Source organism: Bubalus bubalis, chromosome 8 (assembly GCF_019923935.1).
Source record: "Bubalus bubalis isolate 160015118507 breed Murrah chromosome 8, NDDB_SH_1, whole genome shotgun sequence".
Classification (NCBI taxonomy): Eukaryota; Metazoa; Chordata; class Mammalia; order Artiodactyla; family Bovidae; genus Bubalus; species Bubalus bubalis.
The window spans coordinates 32107736-32130905 of record NC_059164.1 but is presented as its reverse complement, the minus strand read 5'-3'; the positions used below and the strand labels follow the sequence as shown (position 1 = coordinate 32130905).

The 23170-nt window shown below is 41.2% G+C and overlaps 1 protein-coding gene across 1 annotated transcript in view; it reads left to right on the top strand.

The window, feature by feature from the left end:
• LOC102395798 (ATP-dependent translocase ABCB1-like) overlaps positions 1–23170 on the top strand; it is a 94663-nt gene that overhangs the window by 12669 nt on the left and 58824 nt on the right. Inside the window, 4 exon segments of the mRNA XM_044946550.2 lie at positions 6904–7075; positions 18864–18915; positions 21205–21396; positions 21795–21966. Of these exon segments, the coding sequence (XP_044802485.2) occupies positions 6904–7075; positions 18864–18915; positions 21205–21396; positions 21795–21966 (588 nt within the window).

The following is a 23170-nucleotide window of genomic DNA, read 5'->3' as shown; positions in this document are numbered from 1 at the left end:
ATCTCCTTTAGAATGGACTTGTTGGTTCTCCTTGCAGTCCAAGGGACTCTCAAGAGTCTTCTCCAACACCACAGTTCAAAAGCATCAATTCTTCGGCGCTCAGCTTTCTTCACAGTCCAACTCTTACATCCATACATGACCACTGGAAAAACCATAGCCTTGACTAGATGGACATTTGTTGGCAAAGTAATGTCTCTGCTTTTGAATATGCTATCTAGGTTGGTCATAACTTTCCTTCCAAGGAGTAAGCGTCTTTTAATTTCATGGCTGCAATCACCATATGCAGTGATTTTGGAGCCCTAAAAAATAAAATCAGCCACTGTTTCCCCATCTATTTGCCATGAAGAGATGGGACCAGATGCCATGATCTTAGTTTTCTGAATGTTGAGTTTTAAGGCAACTTTTTCACTCTCCTCTTTGACTTTCATCAAGAGGGTTTTGAGTTCCTCTTCACTTTCTGCCATAAGGGTGGTGTCATCTGCATATCTGAGGTTGTTGATGTTTCTCCCGGCAATCTTGATTCCAGCTTGTGCTTCTTCCAGGCCAGCGTTTCTCATGATGTACTCTGCATATAAGTTAAATGAGCAGGGCGACAATATACAGCCTTGACGTACCTTACTAGGTGCTTAATAAATATGTTTCGAATGTTGAATGAATGCATGCATAAATGAATGAAGTCATTGACTTTGGCCTCCAGCCAGGTACCATGGTAAGATCATGTTTGCCATCTTGCCTGCTGGATATTACCTAAGCCTCTCCCCTGCCAGCACCTTCTGCTTTGCCCTGGGAAGTCTACCCCTTGACTTTCAGTCCTGATCACCCTGTCTCCTGTATGGTTCTGGTTCATCCCCTCTCTCTTCCCTTACGTATCTGACCAAGCAGTTTTCATTTCCTTGTATTTAAAGGGCTCTAATTGTAAATAAACTTCTGTATTACATTTCCCTGGAGAAGGAAATGGCAACCCACTCCAGTATTCTTGCCTGGAGAATCCCATGGACGGAGGAGGCTGGTAGGCTACAGTCCACAGGGGTGCTAAGAGTCGGACATGACTGAGCAACTTCACTTTCACTTTCTTACATTTCACCCTATGTATTACATTTTTTTTGTCTACTTGATCCCTTACCGTAAGCTCCTGAAGAATCTTATTTTATGTTTCTAAAACCGATGACAGTACCTGCTTATATTGCATATTAGTATTATATCATATGGCTAATAAAGGTTTCTATTATGAAGTACCATTTTTAGCCTCATAACAGCTTTGTGAAACTTTCAGTTTATGAGTATTTTCCTCATTTTATAAGTGTAGAAACTGAAGGTCAAGGTTATTGAGAGATTTTTTTTCCCTCCAAAGTCTCCTTTTGAGTAGATGACAGAGGTGGGGTGTTGCCCTGAGGCTTTTGTCCTATTCAGCAGTGTTACTACTGCCCTCAAATTGAAATGTTGTTGCTGAGCCATGAAAGAGGCCGGAATTCCTCCGAGGAGAGGAATTCAATCCGGGGCCAATGACGAGGCTTAATCACTCAGAGCTTCTGTGTAATAAAGTTTTATTAAGGAATAAATGAGATAGAAAGCTTCTGACATAGGCATCAGAAGGGGGCAGAAAGAGTGCCCCCCTGCTAGTCTTTAGCCAGATGTTATATTGCTACTAGCAGTCTGCTAATTAGAGAAAGGAAATGTCTCAAAACTCAGAGACTGGCACCAGGCCCCTCACCTACAATGTGCATTTTGAGATAACACTGGCACAAGGTGAGTTGTCCAGGGCCATAAAATGATTGACATGAATCTTGAAGAAAGACAGGTTTCCAAGCAAATAGTCTCATTAACACAGCTTAAGAGTCTGAGTCTTGCATGAGTCTGTCAAGTCCTTCTGAGGCTTAGGTAGAACAGACTGGAAGACGAGTCTAGGGTAAATGCATAGGCCATTAACATAGCTTAAGACAAACAGTTCCTTAAGAAAAACCGCATTGGTTAGCTCAAGGTTTGAGAAAAGTTAAGCTTGGGTGGAACCAAGTGTCATCAGGGCAACACCAAATTTTAAGAGAAACCTCTTGTTAAATTTGTATAGAGAAGGGGGAAAAATCTAACACTTGTTTGTTTCCTCCTGCTGCTTAAGAGAGAGAGAAAAACTGTCTGACACTTGCATCCTGATTCCTCCATTTGGAGACCCCTGGCCTTCCTGCCTGTTACCCTCTCAAAATCTTCTTACCACATCCCTCCAGAAATCAGTCTTGCCTCACGTCACAAATAACTACGAGGTTTTGTGCTTTTTCAAATTTGTCCTCATTCTCAGACACTTGTTTGTATCTGTGCTCACTTTTAGCTCATCCCTTCTAGCCTGAGATGAAGAGACATACCTTTCCCTATTGGAGAACCTTTGCTCCTTTTAAAAAGTTTTATTTTGATTTTTCAACCACATAGAAAGGTGGAATAAAAAATATAACCTATATACTCATATAACCATTGTCTATAATTAGTAGTTTTTTACATTTTTTTACATACATTTCACCTGGAATTATAGATTTCATGATATTTTCTAAGTACCTCCGTTTCTGTCTCTTAATTTTCCTACCAAACATTTTCCTCTAAAACATAATACAGGGATTATATTTAACAAAGTGAATGTTAATTCCTCAGTATTATCTAGTAGTTCATATTTGAACTTTCACAATTAGCTCCCCTAAGTGTGTCTTACAGTTGATTTGTTCTGTTTTCTTCTCTTTTTAAATAACATTGACCTGTTGAAAATATGGTACCAATTTTCCTGTAGAATGCTTCACCCTCTGGACAATTTCTATTACTTTGTTCTGGTGTCATTTAACTTATTATTCCACATCTTGCATTTCTTATATGCTAAAAAAGTAAAAGTCTTTCAGTTATCTCCAACTCTGTAGTAACTGATAGACTGTAGCCCACCAGGCTGTTCTATCCATGGGATTTCTCAGGCAAGAATACTGGAGTGGGTTGCCATTTCCTTCTCCAAAGGATCTTCCCGACTCAGGGTTTCGAACCCAAGTCTCCTGAAGCGTAGCCAGATTCTTGACCATCCGAGCCACCAGAGAAGCCCTATATACTGAGAGTTAAGTCTAAAGATTTTAATACATTCCTGCTAAATATTTTTGGTAAGAAAATTGCACAGGGAATGCTGTGTCATGTGTCATCACACCTGGAAACATCACGTGCCAGTGCATTTTACTTTTCTGTGGTACCGAGTTTGATCGCTTGATAAAAGTGATGGCAGATTGGATTCCTCCATTGTGGAAGGAGCTCTACCCCCTTGCAGATATGAGGGGTCTTGGGGCATCAGGGAATATCTTGTGTCTCCTAATAATTGTTGTGTCTTGCCTGCTGATGATCCCTCACTCCAGCTTCTCAAAATAGTTATTTCTCTTATTTTCTAGGACATTGTTGCATCTCAGTTTCCCTCCTGTATTTTCACCAATGCTCTCTTTGACTCATTTACCTACAAACATGTAGAAGATTTCTTTAAATAGTTATCCCTTGGCATTACAACCGTCTCTAGTAACCATCATCTCTCTTGCTTTTGTCTTAAGGTCATAAAAGAATGGTCCATGTGCTATCTACATTACTCGGTCTCCAAATTATTCTTAGTCACACTCATTATTTCTTGCTAGACTACTGGACCGCCAGGGAAGTCCCCCTCCTTGCTTTTCAACCCGTGGTAAACTTTCAAATCTGGGAGGAAGCATCACCTTCTTTATGAAGCTTTTCCACAAAGGACAGAATGACCCATTTGCTCAAGTTTGTGTCTTCTCTACTCTGTATACCATGCTGTCAAGGCATGCAGAATATATATTGAATATCCTTTTTGTTTTCCATTTGAATTGTATTTTCGGTATTTACTACTGCATTTCTTCAGTCATTGAATAGCATTTAGTAAATGTTTATATTCATGGCCCACTTTCTTTTATTCCAGTCAGTGATTATTTTTGAGGTGGACAGTACTTTGGGAGTGGTGATGAGGGAAATCCTTGTATATCAATTATCTTTTCTTCCTCTATTGAGGAATTCGATACTTTTCCACTTTATAGCTTTTAATAGAAGGTAAATCCACCTGCCAATGCAGGAGATGCGGGTTTGACCCCTGGGTCAGGAAGAGCCTCCCGAATGGGAGAAGTATTAATCGCTTCCCACGTGGGCCTGTCACAGCCCCAAGCCCACTCCCCTTACTGTGTCCTCTTCTCATCAGGTTTGTGTCTCAGGAGCTCACTCTTTCTTTCTTGTGATTTGCCTGCAATTAAACAGTTTATGCGGAGCTGCTCTGCTCTTTGGGAAGCATGTACCTAACTCGTTGCTTTCCCTTTCCTTCTCACTATGGAGGCCTAATTGGTTTCCCAGGTGGTTCAGTGGTAAAGGATCCGCCTGCTGCTGCAGGAGATGCAGGTTTGATTCCTCTGTTGGGAAGATTCCCTGTAGAAAGAAATGGCTACCCACTCCAGTATTCTTGCTTAAAGAATTCCATGGACAGAGGAGCCTGGTGGGCTGAGGTTGCAAAGAGTCAAACATGACTGAGAATGCACGCTGGCATGGAGGCCTAATTACATTAATACCACTGAACATTTATGCCAGTGCTGCTAGGCAGCAGATGTTTGACCCAAGCCACTTTCTGAAAGCAGCAAAACATGTTTCCTCAATGGTGTCCTCAGAGGGACCTTTGGCAATCATGGTGTTGTAACCAAGAAAAATCTTGAGCTGAAAAGTGGCTTCCACTCTTGGGAATCAGAGTCACAAATACATTTCTTACATTGAGCTGTTATCAGTTCAGTCTCTCAGTCATGTCCGACTCTTTGCGACCCCATGAATCGCAGCACGCCAGGCCTCCCTGTCCATCACCAACTCCCGGAGTTCACTCAGACTCACGTCCATCGAGTTGGTGATGCCATCCAGCCATCTCATCCTCTGTCGTCCCCTTCTCCTCCTGCCCCCAACCCCTCCCAGCATCAGAGTCTTTTCCAATGAGTCAACTCTTCGCATGAGGTGGCCAAAGTACTGGAGTTTCAGCTTTAGCATCATTCCTTCCAAAGAACACCCAGGACTGATCTCCTTTAGGATGGACTGGTTGGATCTCCTTGCAGTCCAAGGGGACTCTCAAGAGTCTTGCCCAACACCACAGTTCAAAAGCATCAATTCTTTGGTGCTCAGCTTTCTTCATAGTGCAACTTTCACATCCATACATGGCCACTGGAAAAACCATAGCCTTTGTTGGCAAAGTAGTGTCTCTGCTTTTGAATATGCTTACTAGGTTGGTCATAACTTTCCTTCCAAGGAGTAAGCATCTTTTAATTTCATGGCTGCAATCACCATATGCAGTGATTTTGGAGCCCCCAAAAAATAAAATCAGCCACTGTTTCCCCATCTGTTTGCCATGAAGAGATGGGACCAGATGCCATGATCTTAGTTTTCTGAATGTTGAGTTTTAAGGCAACTTTTTCACTCTCCTCTCTGACTTTCATCAAGAGGCTTTTTAGTTCCTCTTCACTTTCTGCCATAAGGGTGGTGTCATCTACATATCTGAGGTTATTGATATTTCTCCCGGCAATCTTGATTCCAGCTTGTGCTTCTTCCAGCCCAGTGTTTCTCATGATGTACTCTGCATAGAAGTTAAATAAACAGGGTGACAATATACAGCCTTGATGTACTCCTTTTCCTATTTGAAACCAGTTTGTTGTTCCATGTCCAGTTCTAACTGTTGCTTCCTGACCTGCATATAGGTTTCTCAAGAGGCAGGTCAGGTGGTCTGGTATTCCCATCTCTTGAAGAATTTTCCACAGTTTGTTGTGATCCACACAGTCAAAGTCAAAATAGATGTTTTTCTGGAACTCTCTTGCTTTTTCCATGATCCAGCGGATGTTGGCAATTTGATCTCTGGTTCTTCTGCCTTTTCTAAAACCAGCTTGAACATCTGTTATAGATCTCTGTAATGTTCCAGAATGTCCTGTGCATCTCATGAAGCCCTCGTATGTAAGAGAAGAAGGAAAATGAAATTAGGCACGTTCATAGTGGTATGGCTGTAAATTGGTACAGCCGTGGAAAACAGTATAGAGGTTCCTCAAAAAAATAAAAATAGAACCACACTTCTGCTCTTGGGTATAGATCCAAAGAAAATGAAAACATTAATTTAAAAAGCTCTCTGCACCCCAGCGTTCTTAATAACAGTATTTACAATTGCCAAGATGTGGAAGCAACTTAATTGTCCATTGACAGATGGGTGAAAAAGATGTGGTATAAACACACATATACATACAATGGAATACTATTCAGCCATAGAAAGAATGATGTTATGCCTTTTGCAGCAACATGAGTGGACCTAGAGTGTACTATGCTTAGTGAAATAAATCAGAGAAAGACCAGCACTGTATGTTATCATATGTGTAATCTGAAAAGTAAATGAATATAACAAAAAAGAAACAGATTCACAGATTCAGAGATCAGGAATATTATCTGTGGGGAAAGGGAAGATAGGAGGGGCAAGATAGGGGTAGAGATTAAGAGGTATAAACCAACTGTATAAAATAAATAAGCTACAAGGATGTATTGTACAGCATAAGGAATATAGCCATTATTTTATAATAACTTTAGAGTATAATCCATTAAATTATTGAGTAACTGTTGTACACCTGAAGCTAATATATTGTAAATCAGCTATAGTTTAATTTTTTTATAAAGTGGATAGACTAAGTCCAATATAAAGAAGAAAGTCAAAACTCAAAACTCAAAAAAAAAAAAGAAGCAAATGCCTGCTTCTCTTACGTTATTAGGCCAAGGTGGTTACAATAGTAGTCTGAGAGCTAACTATTTAGATTTTGGATACATTTGGAAAGTAGAGTTAACCATCCATGACATCGTGCTAATTGTTCCTATTGTCTGTATTTTCTCCTTTTTTAGTTTTGCTCTTCAGATTGGCTCGATAGGTTGTATATGGTGCTGGGGACTTTGGCTGCCATCATCCATGGAACTGGATTCCCCCTCATAATGCTGGTGTTTGGAGACATGACAGATAGCTTTGCAGGTGCTGGAAATTTTGGAAACATAACTTTTTCAAACATGACTAATGAAAGTAAGTGTTGTTTGTGGAACTGATTTTTTTGAAAGCTTGATGAGAAATCATTGACTCACAGTGAAGTTTGTGGAGTCTTCACTAAGTATGCATTAGTGTGTTTAGTGCTGTGGGAGATGGAGGAGTCTGAGCTATAGTTTATATCTATAATGAATTTGAGAAGACAATATTCACAATCATTAGAACATACAGTGAAAGTGCTGGTAGAGATAGATAGGAAAAGAGAGAGCTCTATGAACTCAGAAATATCCCAGGCAGTTTCAGGAAAAGGTATTGGAACCTAATCTGGTATTTTAATATTAAGCGGGAATCAGTTACGCAGTTCCCTGATATATTGATTATGGGTACAAGAGACAGGAATCCAAGATGATTCTAAAATTTTTAGTCTGAGAAACTGCATAAGCTGGATGCAGTTACTAACAATTGAGATGAGGAAGAGAGAGGGAGATCAGTTTTGGCAGTAAATACCAGAAATTTAATTTTGGGCATCGTCACAGGTTGGGCTTTTTGGAAACATGGAAATGGAAAAATGGGGACAAGAGAAGCTGTGTGTGTGTTTAGGATGGGAGATTAACAGCTTGTTTGTATGCTGATAGAAATTATCCAAAATAGAAGAGAAAGTGATGCTTTGGGAGAGACAGAGAGATTCGTTTGAGTGCTGTCCTTGAGAAAGGAAGGAAACTTATGCTTAAGAGTAAATACTTATTTCAAGTACAGGCATGAATAGTTCACCAACAATAACGGGTGAGAAGACAGAGTATTTGAATGTTAGTGCTCAAAGATTGGTATACTTGGACATTAGAATTTGTAGAACTTGTCTTCTCAGTCAAATAGGAAGCAAGACATTTGGCTGATCAAGAAAGGAAACCTAAATTAAGTTCTAGGAATTCCCTGGCCATCTAGTGGTTAGGACTCCACACTCTCTGTGCTGAGGGCCCAGATTTAATCCTTGGTCAGGAAACTAAAAAAAATCTCCTAAACTGCATGGCATCACCAAAAAAAAACTAAAACAAGTTTCTTAGCAGAGTGAGAAAGTGAGTGGACTAGGGTGTCACACACTTTCACATCCTTGAACTTGATTGAGAAGAAACTGGCTCATAACTGTGAGCTCCCAAGTCACCTTTGGTCAAGTGTACATTGATTTCGACTAAACCGCACAGAGACTTACAGCCTGATGTGCACTCAAGTCATGGAAACCTTGAAGAGGCCTTTTGTGCACTCCAGGATTTAGTGACATAGATTTTTCAGGACCTTTAAGTCTCTGATGATTGCTGTGAATCCTTTCCCCCAGAAATATGCACATAGATATGCATGCCATTTGGGGGTCTTTATGGATCCTCTGATACCTGTCTGTGGATCCTAGGAACTTTTTGTGTGTGCGTAATGCTGAAGAGCACATTCTTTACCCTGCGGCAGGACTGCTTCAAATTATGTGAATGCCGGTAATGAGTTTGGCTAGAGAATCTTACTGTGTGTCTGAGCTCTGTAAAATTCTCATGTGTTTGTTAAGCCCCTTCAAAGGGACCGGCCAGAAGATGTTGCACCGCATTTGGACTGGCACCTTTCTTTCACACCAGTCACCAAAAGGAAATGTTTAAGGCTCTCTGTGTTCATTGGTTCCCATGCATGCTGTAATTTAGCAATATTCTTTGGAGTTGTGTTACCACCTTACAATGCAAGAATCTTTCAGTGCTCTGTGGTAGCTCCGCCAACTTTATATGTACATCTGTGACCCATTTTGATCTTACTCATTTTTAATTCAGTCCAGACACACACATTGATCTAACTGTGGGAGGTTTCTACTTACCCCACTGTATACCTGCATGTACTCCATGGAGGGCCAGTGCTGAACCCAGCTGTGTTAGTCAGGAAATACCGGGCTGTTAACGCAGCTGTTGAAGGTTGGCCCAGTCTGGGAAGAGTGGACTATCACGTGGCTCCCTGCACCTAGCAGAGCTGAGCTCCCATGGGCCACAGGAAACACACCTTGAGCTGTGTGGATCGGTCTTTTTCAAACTTTATTTTTAAAAATGTTTTTGTATAAGTTTATTGTATATAATGTTTAAAGGTTATTTTCCGTTTCCAGTTGTTATAAAATACTGACTGTAGTCCTTGTGTTGTACAGTACATCCCTTGTAGCCCGTCTTTACCCAGCAGTTTTGTACCTTCCCCTCCAAGCCCTGTGCTGCCCCTCCGCTGCGCTCCCCCCTCCACTGCTGACCCTGGTTTGTTCTTTGTATCTGTGAGTCTGTGTCTCTCATTATGTTCACTAGTTTGTTGGGTTTTTTTTAGGTTCCACATATGATTGATAATATCATACAGTATTTGTTTTTGACTTATTTCACTTAGCATAATGCTGTAGAAGTTCACACATGTTGCTGCCAGTGCCAAAATTTTGTTCTTTTTTGTGGCTCAGTAGTGATCTATTGTATATGTATATATACCCCACGTCTTCTTTAACCATTTATCTGTCAGTGGACACTTAGGTTGCTTCCATATCTTGGGCAACTGCAAATAATGCTGCTATGAACATTGGGATGTGTGTTCAACTGGTCTTTTTTTAAAAACTGCATTAACATTTACATACATTTTATCTCGATCTCTGAAAAATTACTTGGCCCTTACTTTCATAAGAAAATAATCGAGCTCTTTAAGTAGGAGTCCTAACCATTGCTGTGTCTTGGCTTTGCCTGGTCCGTATTTATGTGTGAGGCGGACAGTAACCTGACCTAGTTACCTAGTAGCATAGTAAGTTCTCTCACAGGCTGTGGAGACCTGCTCCTCCTCGGCATGCATCTTCATAGGCGTTCGGATCACGGAGTTTCCACCTGGGGAGGTAGTTCATGTTACATTCCTTGCCAGTCCTTCCTGTTCAGCTCCCTCTTCCAATCTTGGGGAAGCTTAGAGAACTATTTGGACGTTTTGTCTCTGTCTCTGCTACCTTCTTAAGAGATGCTGTGTTCAGTAGTTAAAGTGCTGGCTCTGGAGCGTAGGACTGCCTGGCTCTGAAACTCCACCTTTGTCACTTTTTAGTTAAGACGACTGGTGGATTATTTTCATACTTTAATCTCCTCATCTTTGAAACAGTTAGATAGCAGTAGGACCTACTTCATAGAATGATTATGAGAATTAAATGGATTCCTCACTTAAGGCTCACAGAAGAGGGATTAGTCATTAAAAAAGTGCTCAATAATTGTTAATATTTGTAATAATTATCAACAAGAAGCTCATGCTTCCATGCTCCTCACAAATGAACCTACATAACTTGCAATGATATGGTTCCTTATCTCCTTTCATCTTTTCAGAACTCTGTGATACTAACTCAGTTTTTATAGTTGTTGAAAGGCATACTGCAAGTCACTCAGTACCTGTTATAAATGCGAAGCTGTCCTTTTCAGGTGCATTTACTTAGTAACCATGGACTGCTAGCCATGCCTTTCAGGGAAGGCAAGGGCCTCAAACTATGGCCCGTGGGCCATATCTGGCCTATTGCCTCTTTTTACGCCATCTGTGAGCTTAGAATGATTTTTGCATTTTTAAATCACTGGGAAAAAATGAAAGAAAAATATTTTGTGACACATTATAAAATAATTTGAAATTGAAATTTCAGTATCTATACATAGAGTTTTAGTGGAACACAGACATGCCCACTTGTTTGCATATTATCTATGGCTGCTTTCATGGAAGCCACAGAGATTGTTATACTATTTATGGCTACTCCCTTTACGGGAGTTTAGGATAGAGATCAGAAATGAGGCACTCTGTGCTCTGGAGAACTGGCAGAACAGGTCTTAAGATAGATGTTTTCAGGATTTGATCTTAGGAGGCCAGTTCTTGCATCTCCTCATATCAAGAAAAGCACTTATTTCCTTTATGGGGACATTAGTTTCTCTTGACTAGCAGAAAACCTTTGCAAAGGTAAGTGCTTAATTGTGTGAACTCCCCCTTTATCGAAATTGAATATATACTGTCCTTCCCTCGCCACTTGTTTGGAGCAGTTTCTCAGAGCTATATGAGGTGCTATCTCCCAGACTATAACCCTCATTTTGTCTAAAATGAAACTTAGCTCACAACTCTCGTGCATTTTTTAAAAAGTTGACAGAGTGCTCTATGTACCAGCAATAGTATGTGTCCTAAAGAAGCATTTCCAGCCCCCAGGAAACTTGGTATAATGTGTGGAATAGACTGGGAGCCAACCAATGCAGTGGATATGAGTAGTGCAATGCAGTGGATATGAGTAGTGCTATGATACAGAGATACACAGAATACTTGGGAAGGGAAGGATGGGTGTTTGGCTCCATCTAGGAATCATGGGAGGCTTCCAGGAGGAGGTGATAACCAAGTTTGGTCAGTTGGTATCTCTCTCACGCACAAAGTAGACATGTTCTGTGTAACAAGTGAAAACATTTAAAAACAAATGTTAAATAAAAAACAAAGCTAATACCCTTCTCTCACCACTACTCCTGATTGCCTCTCCCCTGTCATATATCCTTCTGTGTCTTTATGATTTATCTCTACATTAATTTTTACCCAAGGACAGTCAGTATTCTGTTATAAACCTCTTTGCAGATTCAGACTTCCAGATGTCCTGAAGTTTGCCTGGATGGGAAGGATTTCAAAGGTTTTGATGTTGGTCCTGGAGATGAAGCCAAGAAAGCTTTCTGATGCTTCTGGTGGGAGAGTCAGCCTTCTGGGACCCCAGACACCCTCAGACCTTTCTTCTTGTCCTTCTCCAGGTAGAACCTCATGACCTCTTCATGGGGGCAGACTAGGTACCAGAGCCTCCTTGTTGGACAGGAAGTATTCCTTGCTTAAGGAAGCTTGGATTTGCTAAGGCTCTTGAAAGTCTGGGAGTTTTACAATAAACATAGGCTTTAACTTATGACTAACATAGATAGTCATAAAAACTTTTGAGTGAACATGTCCTTCTCTGCTGCTGTAATAGACCCATTATCATCTTTCCTTCTTGTAACACCTTTCTCTAATTATCTTTTTGTTGTGGACTTGATATCCTGATATCCTACTCCCTTGTATCTCCATCTTGTTAGATTTTGCCTTTGCTTTAAAATCTCTGTTGAGTTGGGCCTTGCGAACTCTGGTCCACTTGTGTGGACAGAGCTTCACCAGTGCTGAAGTTCTGTAGTATTCTGTGAGTTCTCATCTTCCTCATGAGACTATGCACTGCCGGAAAATGAGCCTGAGTAAAGGTGATTGTCATTTTTAGACATGTTGTGTTAAAGGTGACAGGTTGGGGACAAATGTAAACGATATCCAGGTAATTGAAGGTAAGAGACTGAATCTTGGCATAAAGAGTAGGCCTAGAGATTTGGCATCATTTGAGTTGAAGGGATGATAAATCTCCTAGGCCAAGATTTATTGGGCATTTAATATCTTCTGGGCACTCTTCTTAGTGCTTTATGTGTATTAATGCCTTTATTTCTTCATGGGCATGAGGTTGATACTGTTATTATCTATACATTACAGATGAGGAAACCAGGGCTCAGAGGGTTGAATATATTTAATTGACTGAGGTTATAGAATTACTCACCATTTGAACCCATGCAGACCAGCTCCAAGTCCAAGGAATCAAGTAGACAGAGGGAGACCCAGAAAGGAAGACACTGAGGATTACCTGTTAATCCAGAAATGAAAGTACTGGGGGAGATCTGCCATGTCTCATGGTGTGAATGTCACCCAGAGGTACCCTGAAAATAAACTCTTGATTATTTGTCTCTAGGGGTTCAATTGGTGGTACGTGGATGACTTTTCTTTTTCTCCATAACTATATCTTGGTTGGTTCTGTTTCGTCTCCTACCAGACTGCGGGCTGAGGAAGGGAGAAAAGGAGACAGTCAACTTATAAGACAAGTTAATCATTCAGGGAAAAAGGAAAAAAAGGTAGAAATAACTTACTTTTCTATTTATCTTTTACCATTTCTACTCTTACCTCATTAAAACTCATATGAGGAACATGAAAAGTATTTGTGAAATGCCAATAATCAAAATAACGTCTGTATTCTGCTGCTTAAACTATGAACATAAAAAGAATACACAAATCTTGGGTGTGTGTCCTTGGTGTTGAAAAGATAGAAAACACTGCCGCCAGTGTCGTCAAGGCCAGCGTGATGAGTGTGCTTAGACTAGAACGATAGCCGATATTTCAGTTCTAAGGACTTCGTAAAAATTTCCATGATGGTGTTTTTTTTTATTTGCTCAAGGATTTCCTCTGCTCTCAACTATTTCTTTGGGAAAATTCTTAGAGATAAATTTCTAGAAAAATCAAATACCAAATAATGGCAAAGTATTTTGCAGTATATTGTTTAGTGTGGCAGTTTATTTTTTAAGTTTGAGTAAAAACTTAAAATATGTCTAATTTTTCTAGAATAGTAGTAGTAGTGTAGAATAGTCAGTTTTTTTTGTTACTATGGGGGAGATGCTTTTTTAAAAAGTAGGTTAGTTACAATGTAAACTGTATAGTATTATAAAAAGTAGCAAAAAATGAAAATAGATAATACCTGACCCACTCTAGGTGCTTAAGAAGGGAGATGAATAAGTGAGAGACAAAATCACAGAATTTTATAGGTGAAAAAGAGCCCAGAGAATCATCTGGCCCAAACCCATAATTTTGTAGATGTAGAAACCAGTGCTCAGGAAGCTGAGCCAACATGGCCAGAATGGAATTGCTTGCTAGTGGGCATTGCTGAATTCCTGGGCCAGGAATCCTGCCTTTTATTCTGGTATTTTCCCCACTCTGTTGGTGGTTTCAAATTCTGCCTAAAATTGAAGCAAACACTTCAAACCCAACTTTTCATTTGGTCTTTTCTGTCCCTAAGATGCCATCCTGTGGACTTACGTATTAGTGTATCAGGCAGGGCAGCCCCGAGGTACCGCTGTTCAGGCCAGGAGTGGCGGTGGCTCCCAGAGGCACCTCGGTCACCTGCGATGAGCCCAGCCACCCTGAGTGTCAGGCAAGTGCCAGAGGGGAGCGATCATCTAAGCAGAAGGTCCAAGTTCCTCTTGCTTGTGTCTGATGGAGCTGCCTGCACAGATGACGGAACAATTGAGTCACAGCATTCTTGGGCTAGAACGGACCTGACAGGCCACTGAAGGCAGTGGTTCCCTCATGTCTTTGATCAGAGAATCCTCCTGTGTGAATGATGTCTGTCGTAGATGCTGCCCGGGGAAATCAGCTCCAAGAGAGGCTTCCTTGGTTGAAAGTGGTGGAGGGGAGGACCTCTGCTAACTGTCTCTCCGACCACCCGGCAGCAGTGCTGAAGTCGCTGCGTGTGTTGCCACCACATACGTCCCGGCTGCAGCCCGTGCAGAGTCATCCTTTTTCTTCCCAATTCCTCTCTGTGCTTCCACTCACCCCCGCCCACTAGTATCCAGTTCTCCACACACTCTCAGGAGGAGCTTTAAAATAAAAAATGTGTTTGGCTGTTCTGGATTTTAGTTGCAGCATGCTGACTCTTAGTTGCTGCGTGTGAGAACTAGTTCCTTGGCCAGGGATTGAACCCAGGCTTCCTGCATTGGATTGCTGAGTCCTAGCCACTGCACCACCAGGGAAGTCCCTAAGAATGAGCTCTTACAGACATATGACAGGTCACATCTATCCTCGATGGTTTTCCATAGCCTGGAATAAATCCATCTTCCATTGGCCCACCTGGCCCACCTGATGTCCCCCTCCTGCCTCGTCAGTCTCATTGCATGTTGCTTTCTGAGTACAGCCCACCCACAGTGACCTTCTCACTGTTCCATGAACCCTCTCATTTCCTCCCTGGCTAGGGGCCGTGTAGAACCTGCCCCAGCTTCTTATCATTCATTTTTCCCGCAGAAAGACCTTCGTCCCCAGTCCACTCCAAAGCTACTGTAGCATCACTGCTTTATTTCCCTTTTATGAGTTAGTGCACTTATCTTGTTGATTTATTGAGTTACTTGTTTATCCAGTTCAGTTCAGTCGCACAGTCATGTCTGACTCTTTGCGACCCCCATGGACTGCAGCCTGCCAGGCTATTACAGCTTCTCAAATGGGAAGAAAGGTGTAACAGAAAAAAGTTCCTGTCTTAAGTTCACTGTCTTACTATTTCAGCAGTGGTACCCTGTCACATGCAGTTTGGGGTCTGATAGTGAAAGGGTTTCCTACTCGCACAGAATCCAGTGAGATTAGAAAAAGGGGTGCTCTCGTTCTGAGTTGTGTCCAGAGTATCCAGAACAGAGCCTGCTGTGCAAAGTGGTTTGAAAACCCCTTTATAACATAATCTAATTTTACCAGTTAGGAAATCACAGATGTATCCATGTCACATACTTGTCTTTACACTGTTATTAAGCGTTCAGTAGTTAAAACTACTAAACTTATTGAGATATTTGGGTCAGACAAAAATGTAATTAAATGTGATTCCAAAATGGTATGAAGTCTTTAGTTGTGGTGCTGGACACTGGTGGTTTAGTCATTAAGTCGTGTCTGACTCTTGTAACTCTAACCCCATGGACTGTAGCCCGCCAGGCTCCTTTGTCCATGGGATTTCCCAGACAAGAATTTTGGAGTGGGTTGCCATTTCCTTCTCCAGGGGAACTTCCTGACCCAGGAATTGAACCTGAGTCTCCTGCATTGCAGGCAGAAGCCTGTTCAGTGGTAGGTTTCTTTGTGGTCTTGCTTGGTTTTAGAAAAGGCCTTCCTTACCCCAGGTAGTAAGGTGGTGGTCTGCTGTATCTCTGTTTGACCCCACAATATGTAAGACACATGTACAAAATAGAATGATTGTTGGCATATTCTTATAAATGGTCTGCGTGTTGCTGGCTCTGTGAAATCCTTGAACGTCTTTGGAACAGGCGCAGGTACAGCAGACAGAGCAGCAGGCTGTGCACCCAGGGGTACAAAGGTAAATGACATAGTTGTGTTCTCAGGCGCTCACACCCGTGGAAATGGCAGGAAGAGATGGGTATGACCCGTGGCGTGTCTGTTCTAGGGTTGACTTAGTCAGCTGAATCGTGTGTCAGTTACTCAGGAACCGTGTGAGTCACCCTGCTGGAGATAAGCCACTTAGGAAGAGGTCATACTGAGCTCATGCGTGAAGGACCAGTCTTTTCCAGGAGAAAGACTAGGAAAAGGCAGTGCAGGTAGAGAGAGGAGAATGAAGGAGGGCTTAGAGGAGGAAAGCTGTCAGCACTTCTCCCCTCCATCTCATCTCAGTATGTGGACAGTAGCTTCTCGTCTGAAAGCACAGAGCTTAGTCTCATGAAATTGAAGCAGCATCTTTTGTCATGCCCTGTTTCCTCTCCAATCCCAAGGGCAAAGGCTTCAGAAACGTGATGATCAAGCAGACCTGGGCTCTGTTTCCTTTTATGCTGTGGTATCCTCGCCCCCTACCCCCAACCCCAGATGGTGGCTGCATAGTGCCCTAGCTACTGGGATGAGGAGAAAGGGTGGGGATAAAAAAAAATCTGGAAAGTCATTGTGTGGCTTATTGTGGTAAGATTGTAAAGGAATTAATAGGGCATGTATGGCTCTTGGACTTTGTCCTTTATCCAGTGGACTGTCATTTAAGGTTATTAACAGAGGCAATTTAATTATATTTTTGTTCCCAAAAAGAAGATCTGGTGGCAAGATAAAGACTTGATGGGATTAGAAAAGCCAGTTAGGAGGCTCTTGTTAGAGCAGATGTAAGAGGTGATGGGGACCTCTTGGCTGTGAGGAAGGAGAGGATTTGAGTGGCGCCCAGACAGATGCAGGAGTCACTGAAGCTGCCCAAGTGGTAGAGGCCACCCTGGGAGTGAGTGTAAAATTCTGAGAGTCAGCAGCATGGAGGGAGGAGAGGGCATGAGGAACTGGTGGATAAGACTAAGAGAGAGGGATCAGAGTTATGGGAGGACGAGGAGGATGAGGTGCTGGAAGCCAGAGGAGAAAGTGGTCAAGAATCTAAGCAAGCATTTTATTAAAATAAAAGCTACACTTAAATATTTGACTTTTCTTGTTGGGGAGGGATTAATTAGGAGGTTGGGATTATCATGAATGCACTACTGGATATAAAATAGATAACCAACAAGGATCTACTGTGTAGCACAGGGAACTCTACTCAATCTGTTGGAGAATCTGAAGAAAAGCATATATAGGTAAATATATACACACATGTACATATATATACATGTACACTCATATACACATAATGTCTACTAGTTTTTATATACCATACCTAGGGAGCCTAGATGATCTTTTCAACCATGTATCTACCTCCTTCCTTCCACACAACACACCCATACTCCTGCCAAAGCAGCTTACTCATTCTTCACACATGCAGTGTTGTTCTCTTTTCCAGAAAAACTTTTCCTCTTCTTTCCCATACCTGTCAAGAGCACACTCACCTGAACTAGGCCCTCTTAGGTTGCATCGTAACTTTTGAAATGACTACAAGATTTAAAGCATGCTCCCCGCATTGATCTGGCCATCTTGATTATGATAATGTATCCTACAAAAATATTCACCATATATAATATATGTGGACAGGTATGTTTAATGCGGCATTGCATGTAACAGTAAGACTGGAAGCAACTGAAATAGATGAAACTTTGAAAAAACAAAGATACACATATACACACATGTGAAAGTCACTCAGTCGTGTCTGACTCTTTGCGACCCCCAATGGTCTATAGCCTGCCAGTCTCCTCTTTCCATGGAATTCTCCAGACCAGAATACTGGAGTGGGTAGGCATTCCCTTCTCCAGGGGATCTTCCCAACTCAGGGATCAAACGCAGGTCTCCCATATTGCAGACATCTTCTTTACTAACTGAGCCACCGGGGAGGCCCCATGTACACATGTACTGACATGGAAAATTGGCCACTGAATGTGAACTGTGATTCTGTCTTTTGAAATGAGCATGTCTGTGTATACTTGCATATAGAAAATAAAATCCGAAAAAAAATTCACACCAGAATATGAACAGTGGCTAGTGCATGCACGCACGTGTGTGTGTGTGTGTGTGTGTGTGTGTGTGTAGGGAGGTGTTAGAGTTTTGATGTACCTTGTCCTAAAATGTTAACATTTGCTAATACTGCATAATGAGCTCACTGGTGTTTATTACATTCTTCTTTGTATCTTACGTTTTTAAAATAAAAACTGAAGAAATGTGGTGTTCAGTTTGAAATACTAAATGGTTTAGGGTCAAGTCTGCACTGATATTTATCAGGACAAAGCCCACAGAAAATATTTTTCTCCATGTCATCTTGGAGTGGTATTTCATAAAACATTTTAATCCAAGGACACTAGTATCTCTCCTGACAGACTCCTTCGTAATCAATGCAGCTTTCTTCTTGCACATAAGCTTCACTGAACTTAGTGTGTGTGTGGTTGCATTACAGCCAGTAGTAAAGGATTTGCACAGATGCCCTGATGCTTATAGATAATTACAATTAAATTAGTTTGACCTATTTTTGTGTAAGTTGGTAAGTGACACAAGTTTGATTCATTTTTATATGCTTATCTTTTTGAAATTTCCTCATTTGTCGGTGCCGGGTCTGAGTTGCGGCATGTGGGATTTTTTGGGGGGTGCGTGGGCTTTTCCTGTTGGGGACGTGGGCTTCTCCAGTTGTGGCATGCCTGCTCCAGAGCGTGCGGGCTTAGTTGTCATGCACAGCATATGGGATCTTACTTCCTTGACCAGGGATTGAACCCACGTCCCCTGCATTGGAAGGCAGATTATTAATACTGGACTGTGGAGGAAGTTCTATTTATATGCATATTTTAATGGAAAATAAAGAGACATAACAGTGTATGTTTGTTTTGAGGTGAACTAGGTACTATATTAAGAACAGAATATGACAAGAAGCTGGAGAAGGAAATGACCACGTAAGTAGATATTTTTCTACTATTGTTAAGTCTTTCTGTCTTAATCCAATTGTAATACGGTTAAAATTTTTGCACTATTATAATAAAGATTCAAAGTTTTGAGGGGAGCAACATCATTGTTCATTTTTTAGGAGGATACAATGTAGGTTTTTTTCTTAAAAGAATTTGCTGCATAAGACACTCTAAGGTGAAGGCTGAGCCTGGATCAGCCTGATGTGTGCATTGGTAAATATAGAATATCATCTGCAGGGAAATTAGAGGGATTCAAAGTGAGCTTGTTTAAAATGCAGTTAAGAATCACATTATTTGCAATGGCTTTGTATTATTAGTTTCCTTCTTGGCTGGCTTTAGTCATGATATAATGAGATCAGTTAACAGGATTTTTTTAAATATAGCATCTTATTCTGAACAATGAAACAAGGCATTCAGAATAAATATAGCCCTGTTAACCTTAATTCACTTTGGAAGCTTTCATTAATGATTCACTTACCTTGAAGTTTGCTCTCAGAACAGCTTATAAAACATGTCCAAAGGCATGAGTTAGTGATTCAGAAGAAAATGATTGTACATTATCTTGTAATCCTAATCCTAATCCTACTCTAGTAGGTTTGAAGAAAATGGACATATTTGACCATATTTTGAAAGTTGAGAAGCAAACACCTCCAGATACTCTTATGGAGAGGCACTTTTTTAATATTGATGAAAAACAGTGTCTTATAACCATCTTGAAAGTGAAAGTTTCTCAGTCATGTCCAACTCTTTGTGACCCCATGGACTGTAACCTGTCAGGCTCCTCTGTCCATGGAATTCTCCAGGCCAGAACACTGGAGTGGGTAGCTGTTAGCTTCTCCAGGGAATCTTCCCAACCCAGGGATCGAACCCAGGTCTCCCGCATAGCAGGTGGATTCTTTACCATTTGAACCGCCCGGGGAGCCAGTAATCATCTTATAAATGCTTAAATACAGGTATTTTTTCCTGAGTAAATGTAGACTGGTGGCTTACAATACATTAGCTCATTTTCAAAGCACATCCACTTGTTAAATGAGGCTTCTTTTTAGCTATCTCTTGCTGCATCATTAACACTTGGATAATAAATACTGAGTTATCTATTAACTAAAATTTAGTATTCTAATTCTATCTTCCCTGATAAATACATTGTACATTACCAGGTATAACTTGGGGAAGATACGTTTACATCAGGCTGTGAGCATTGACATCAGCAACTATCTGATTATTACATCACCATTTTTATAGTTTTTGCATGATCCATACAAGTTTTTTCTTTGAGGGTGGCAAGTTGTGAATTTTTAAAAGTGGGAATATTAGAATCCTGTATTTCATTTTTGAATGTTTGTTTTTACCTAAAAAGTAATTGCTTAGTGAAGCACATGAGTTGTTCACTTTTTTCTGTATGAAGACTCAGATAAAGAAATACAAATTTGGCATTTCTAGTTGATCAAGGGTCTGGTTTTAGAAGATGCTCATTCTTTTTATCATTAGAATTTAAACTAGGGGCCTGCTACTTGATTCATTAAGCATTTCAGGATAACTCATGCTGGCCAGTTGGGCAGATGGTATAAAAACATTTTTTGTTCTCAGTTGTCTCTTGGCAGATTAATAACCCAAAAGGTCAGGTGACCTTTTGGTTTCTTGGTTTCACTTTCTGGCAAGTTCTGTCCCTTCTTTCCATTCTCCAGTGTGCAGAAACCATCCCAGTTTTCATCAGCTGATATCGGGGTAATCCAGGTGTGCGGGATGACACTGGTAGACCTCACCTAATGCTGTGATGCTTTTAGGCACCACTCACGTCTTTCACAATAACTGGCTTTCTCTCCATGCTAATTGCGTGCCAGGGACAGACGCAAGTGTTTTTATAACTGTTATAGTTCTTTTTCTTGGTCATGTTATAAGGCATACAGGATCTTAGTTCCCCAATCAGGGATTGAACCCATGCCCTTGGCAATGAAAGCATAGAGTCTTAACTGCTGGACTGCAGGGAAGTCCCACTGTGTTACAGTTCTTATCTCCATTTTGCCCGTTAGAAAACTGGGACTTGGAAAGGTGAAGTCAGCCTGTATAGCAGTTAAGAGCTGGGATTTGAGCCAAAACAGTAAGCACACTCTTCACCATGACATTCTACCAGGATCGCCGTAGTTGGATCCTGACCATCAGCTCTGCTTTGAAGGAGGGCAAGATTGCCAGATGACTGAAAGGCAGGGCGGGTGGTCTGCTGGGGACAGTGCATGGATGAGAAAGTGGCATGTGTGCAGCTTTCTTGTTGTTTTTCAGGTACGCCTACTATTACTCTGGAATTGGTGCGGGCGTGCTTATTGCTGCTTACATCCAGGTCTTGTTCTGGTGTCTGGCTGCTGGAAGACAAGTACACAGAATCAGAAAACAGTTTTTTCATGCCATCATGCAACAGGAGATAGGCTGGTTTGACGTGTATGACGTTGGAGAACTTAACACCCGCCTCACAGAGTAAGTACCTGGGTGTGTGTCGAACTCTGACATGTGCTTCTTATTCTTTTACAATGGAAGTGAGGTCATAAAATCTGAAAGTAATTCTGAAACTAAATTCCTTCTGAGTCTTGATCGTGCCTCATGCGTCTTTTCGTTCCCAGAACCCTGGCAGGGCATGAAGAGGTCCCGCATGACTGGTAGTGAATGAGGGGTTGGACTTGCCAGACCCAAGACATCCTGTGGGAGTGAGCATTAGGGCGGTGACATGATACTTGCTGGGGATGTTCCTGAGCAAAATCCTAGATGTAAACTGATTTACCCCACACTGAGACAAACAAACAAACACTCAACTAGCTTCAGGAAAAAAGTTCTGGTGTTCATAATCCTGATGTTTATTTCTAACACTGTTCTTTCAGTGACGTCTCCAAAATTAATGAAGGAATTGGTGACAAAATCGGAATGTTCTTTCAGGCAATGGCAACATTCTTCACCGGTTTTATAATAGGATTTACAAAAGGTTGGAAGCTCACCCTTGTGATTCTGGCCATCAGTCCTGTTCTTGGCCTGTCAGCTGCTGTCTGGGCAAAGGTAGGTGTGAAGCCTATGAATCCAGGCTATTAAACTGTCTCCACCCTCAAAAAACACCCCACAACTCCTCCAGTAGAAGGCTGTTTCTGTCACATGATGACCCTGACACTGACGATGACGTTAAATCTTCTGATAAATCTTGGTGTTAAATCTGTTCATAATCAGTGGGAATAGGCAGTTGTGAGCTCACTGAGTTGTGCCCACCCAGACTCTGTGCTGTTACTGGGGGAAGGGAGAGATGGAGCTCTCCCATCTCCTTCTCGGCCTTCATGCAAAAGGCATGCTCGGCTCTCAGAGAGCTGTGTTCTCAGTAGATAGTTCCCTGTTCACAAGTAGAGCTTCAAGTTCAGTGACTAACACGTAAGTCCCATTCAGTTACCATTACTGATGTCAGTGTTTTTGTAGATTTTATTTATTTTGTTGGCAGAACAGTTTTGTCAGCATTATCAATGGCTCTGTGTTTGTACATACTTAAGTCCATTGGTGTGAAGACAGTTTTTTAAAAAGAGGTTTTTTCTAGCCTCTTATGCATGTACGTCTGAGGTCTGTGGTTCCCTCTCTGTCACGAAAGCAAAGCAATGCAGATGGCCCTCCCCACCTCCGCAGGGAGGCCTTTCTCTTGAGACTGGGTGTGGTGTTCATTCTAAATTGATTTCCTGTAAGTGTAGGTGGCCATGGAGAGATTGGCCTGGTATGTAGTTTCTTAGAGAAAAAGAGAAATGAGAGACAGCACTACACATTCACATGGCAAAAGGATGTAGAATAACGGAGGGCCAAGCAAACCGAAGCCTAACACAAAACAAATCAGGCTGTATTAAAAAATTAAAAAATTTAACCCTGTGGGATGGATATTGTTTTCTGTTATAAATGGTAACTGCCATTTTTTAAAGTATCTACTGTGTCAGGCAAATACATATTTTTTTATCTTTTTTAAAAAATTTGTTGAAATGCAGTTAGTTTACAATGTTGTGTTAATTTCTGCTGCTCAGCAAAGTAATGCAGATATACATATATATACACATTATTTTTCGTATTCTTTTCCATTATGGTTTATCACAGGCTATTGAATACCATTTCCTGTGCTATACAGTAGGACCTTGTTACCCAGGTTCCACTTTTTTTAGGTTAAAAAATCCCAGGGAATTTCAGAGTATAAAATAACAACATATCTTAATCTCCCCCCAAATTAGTAAATGTTAGTTAC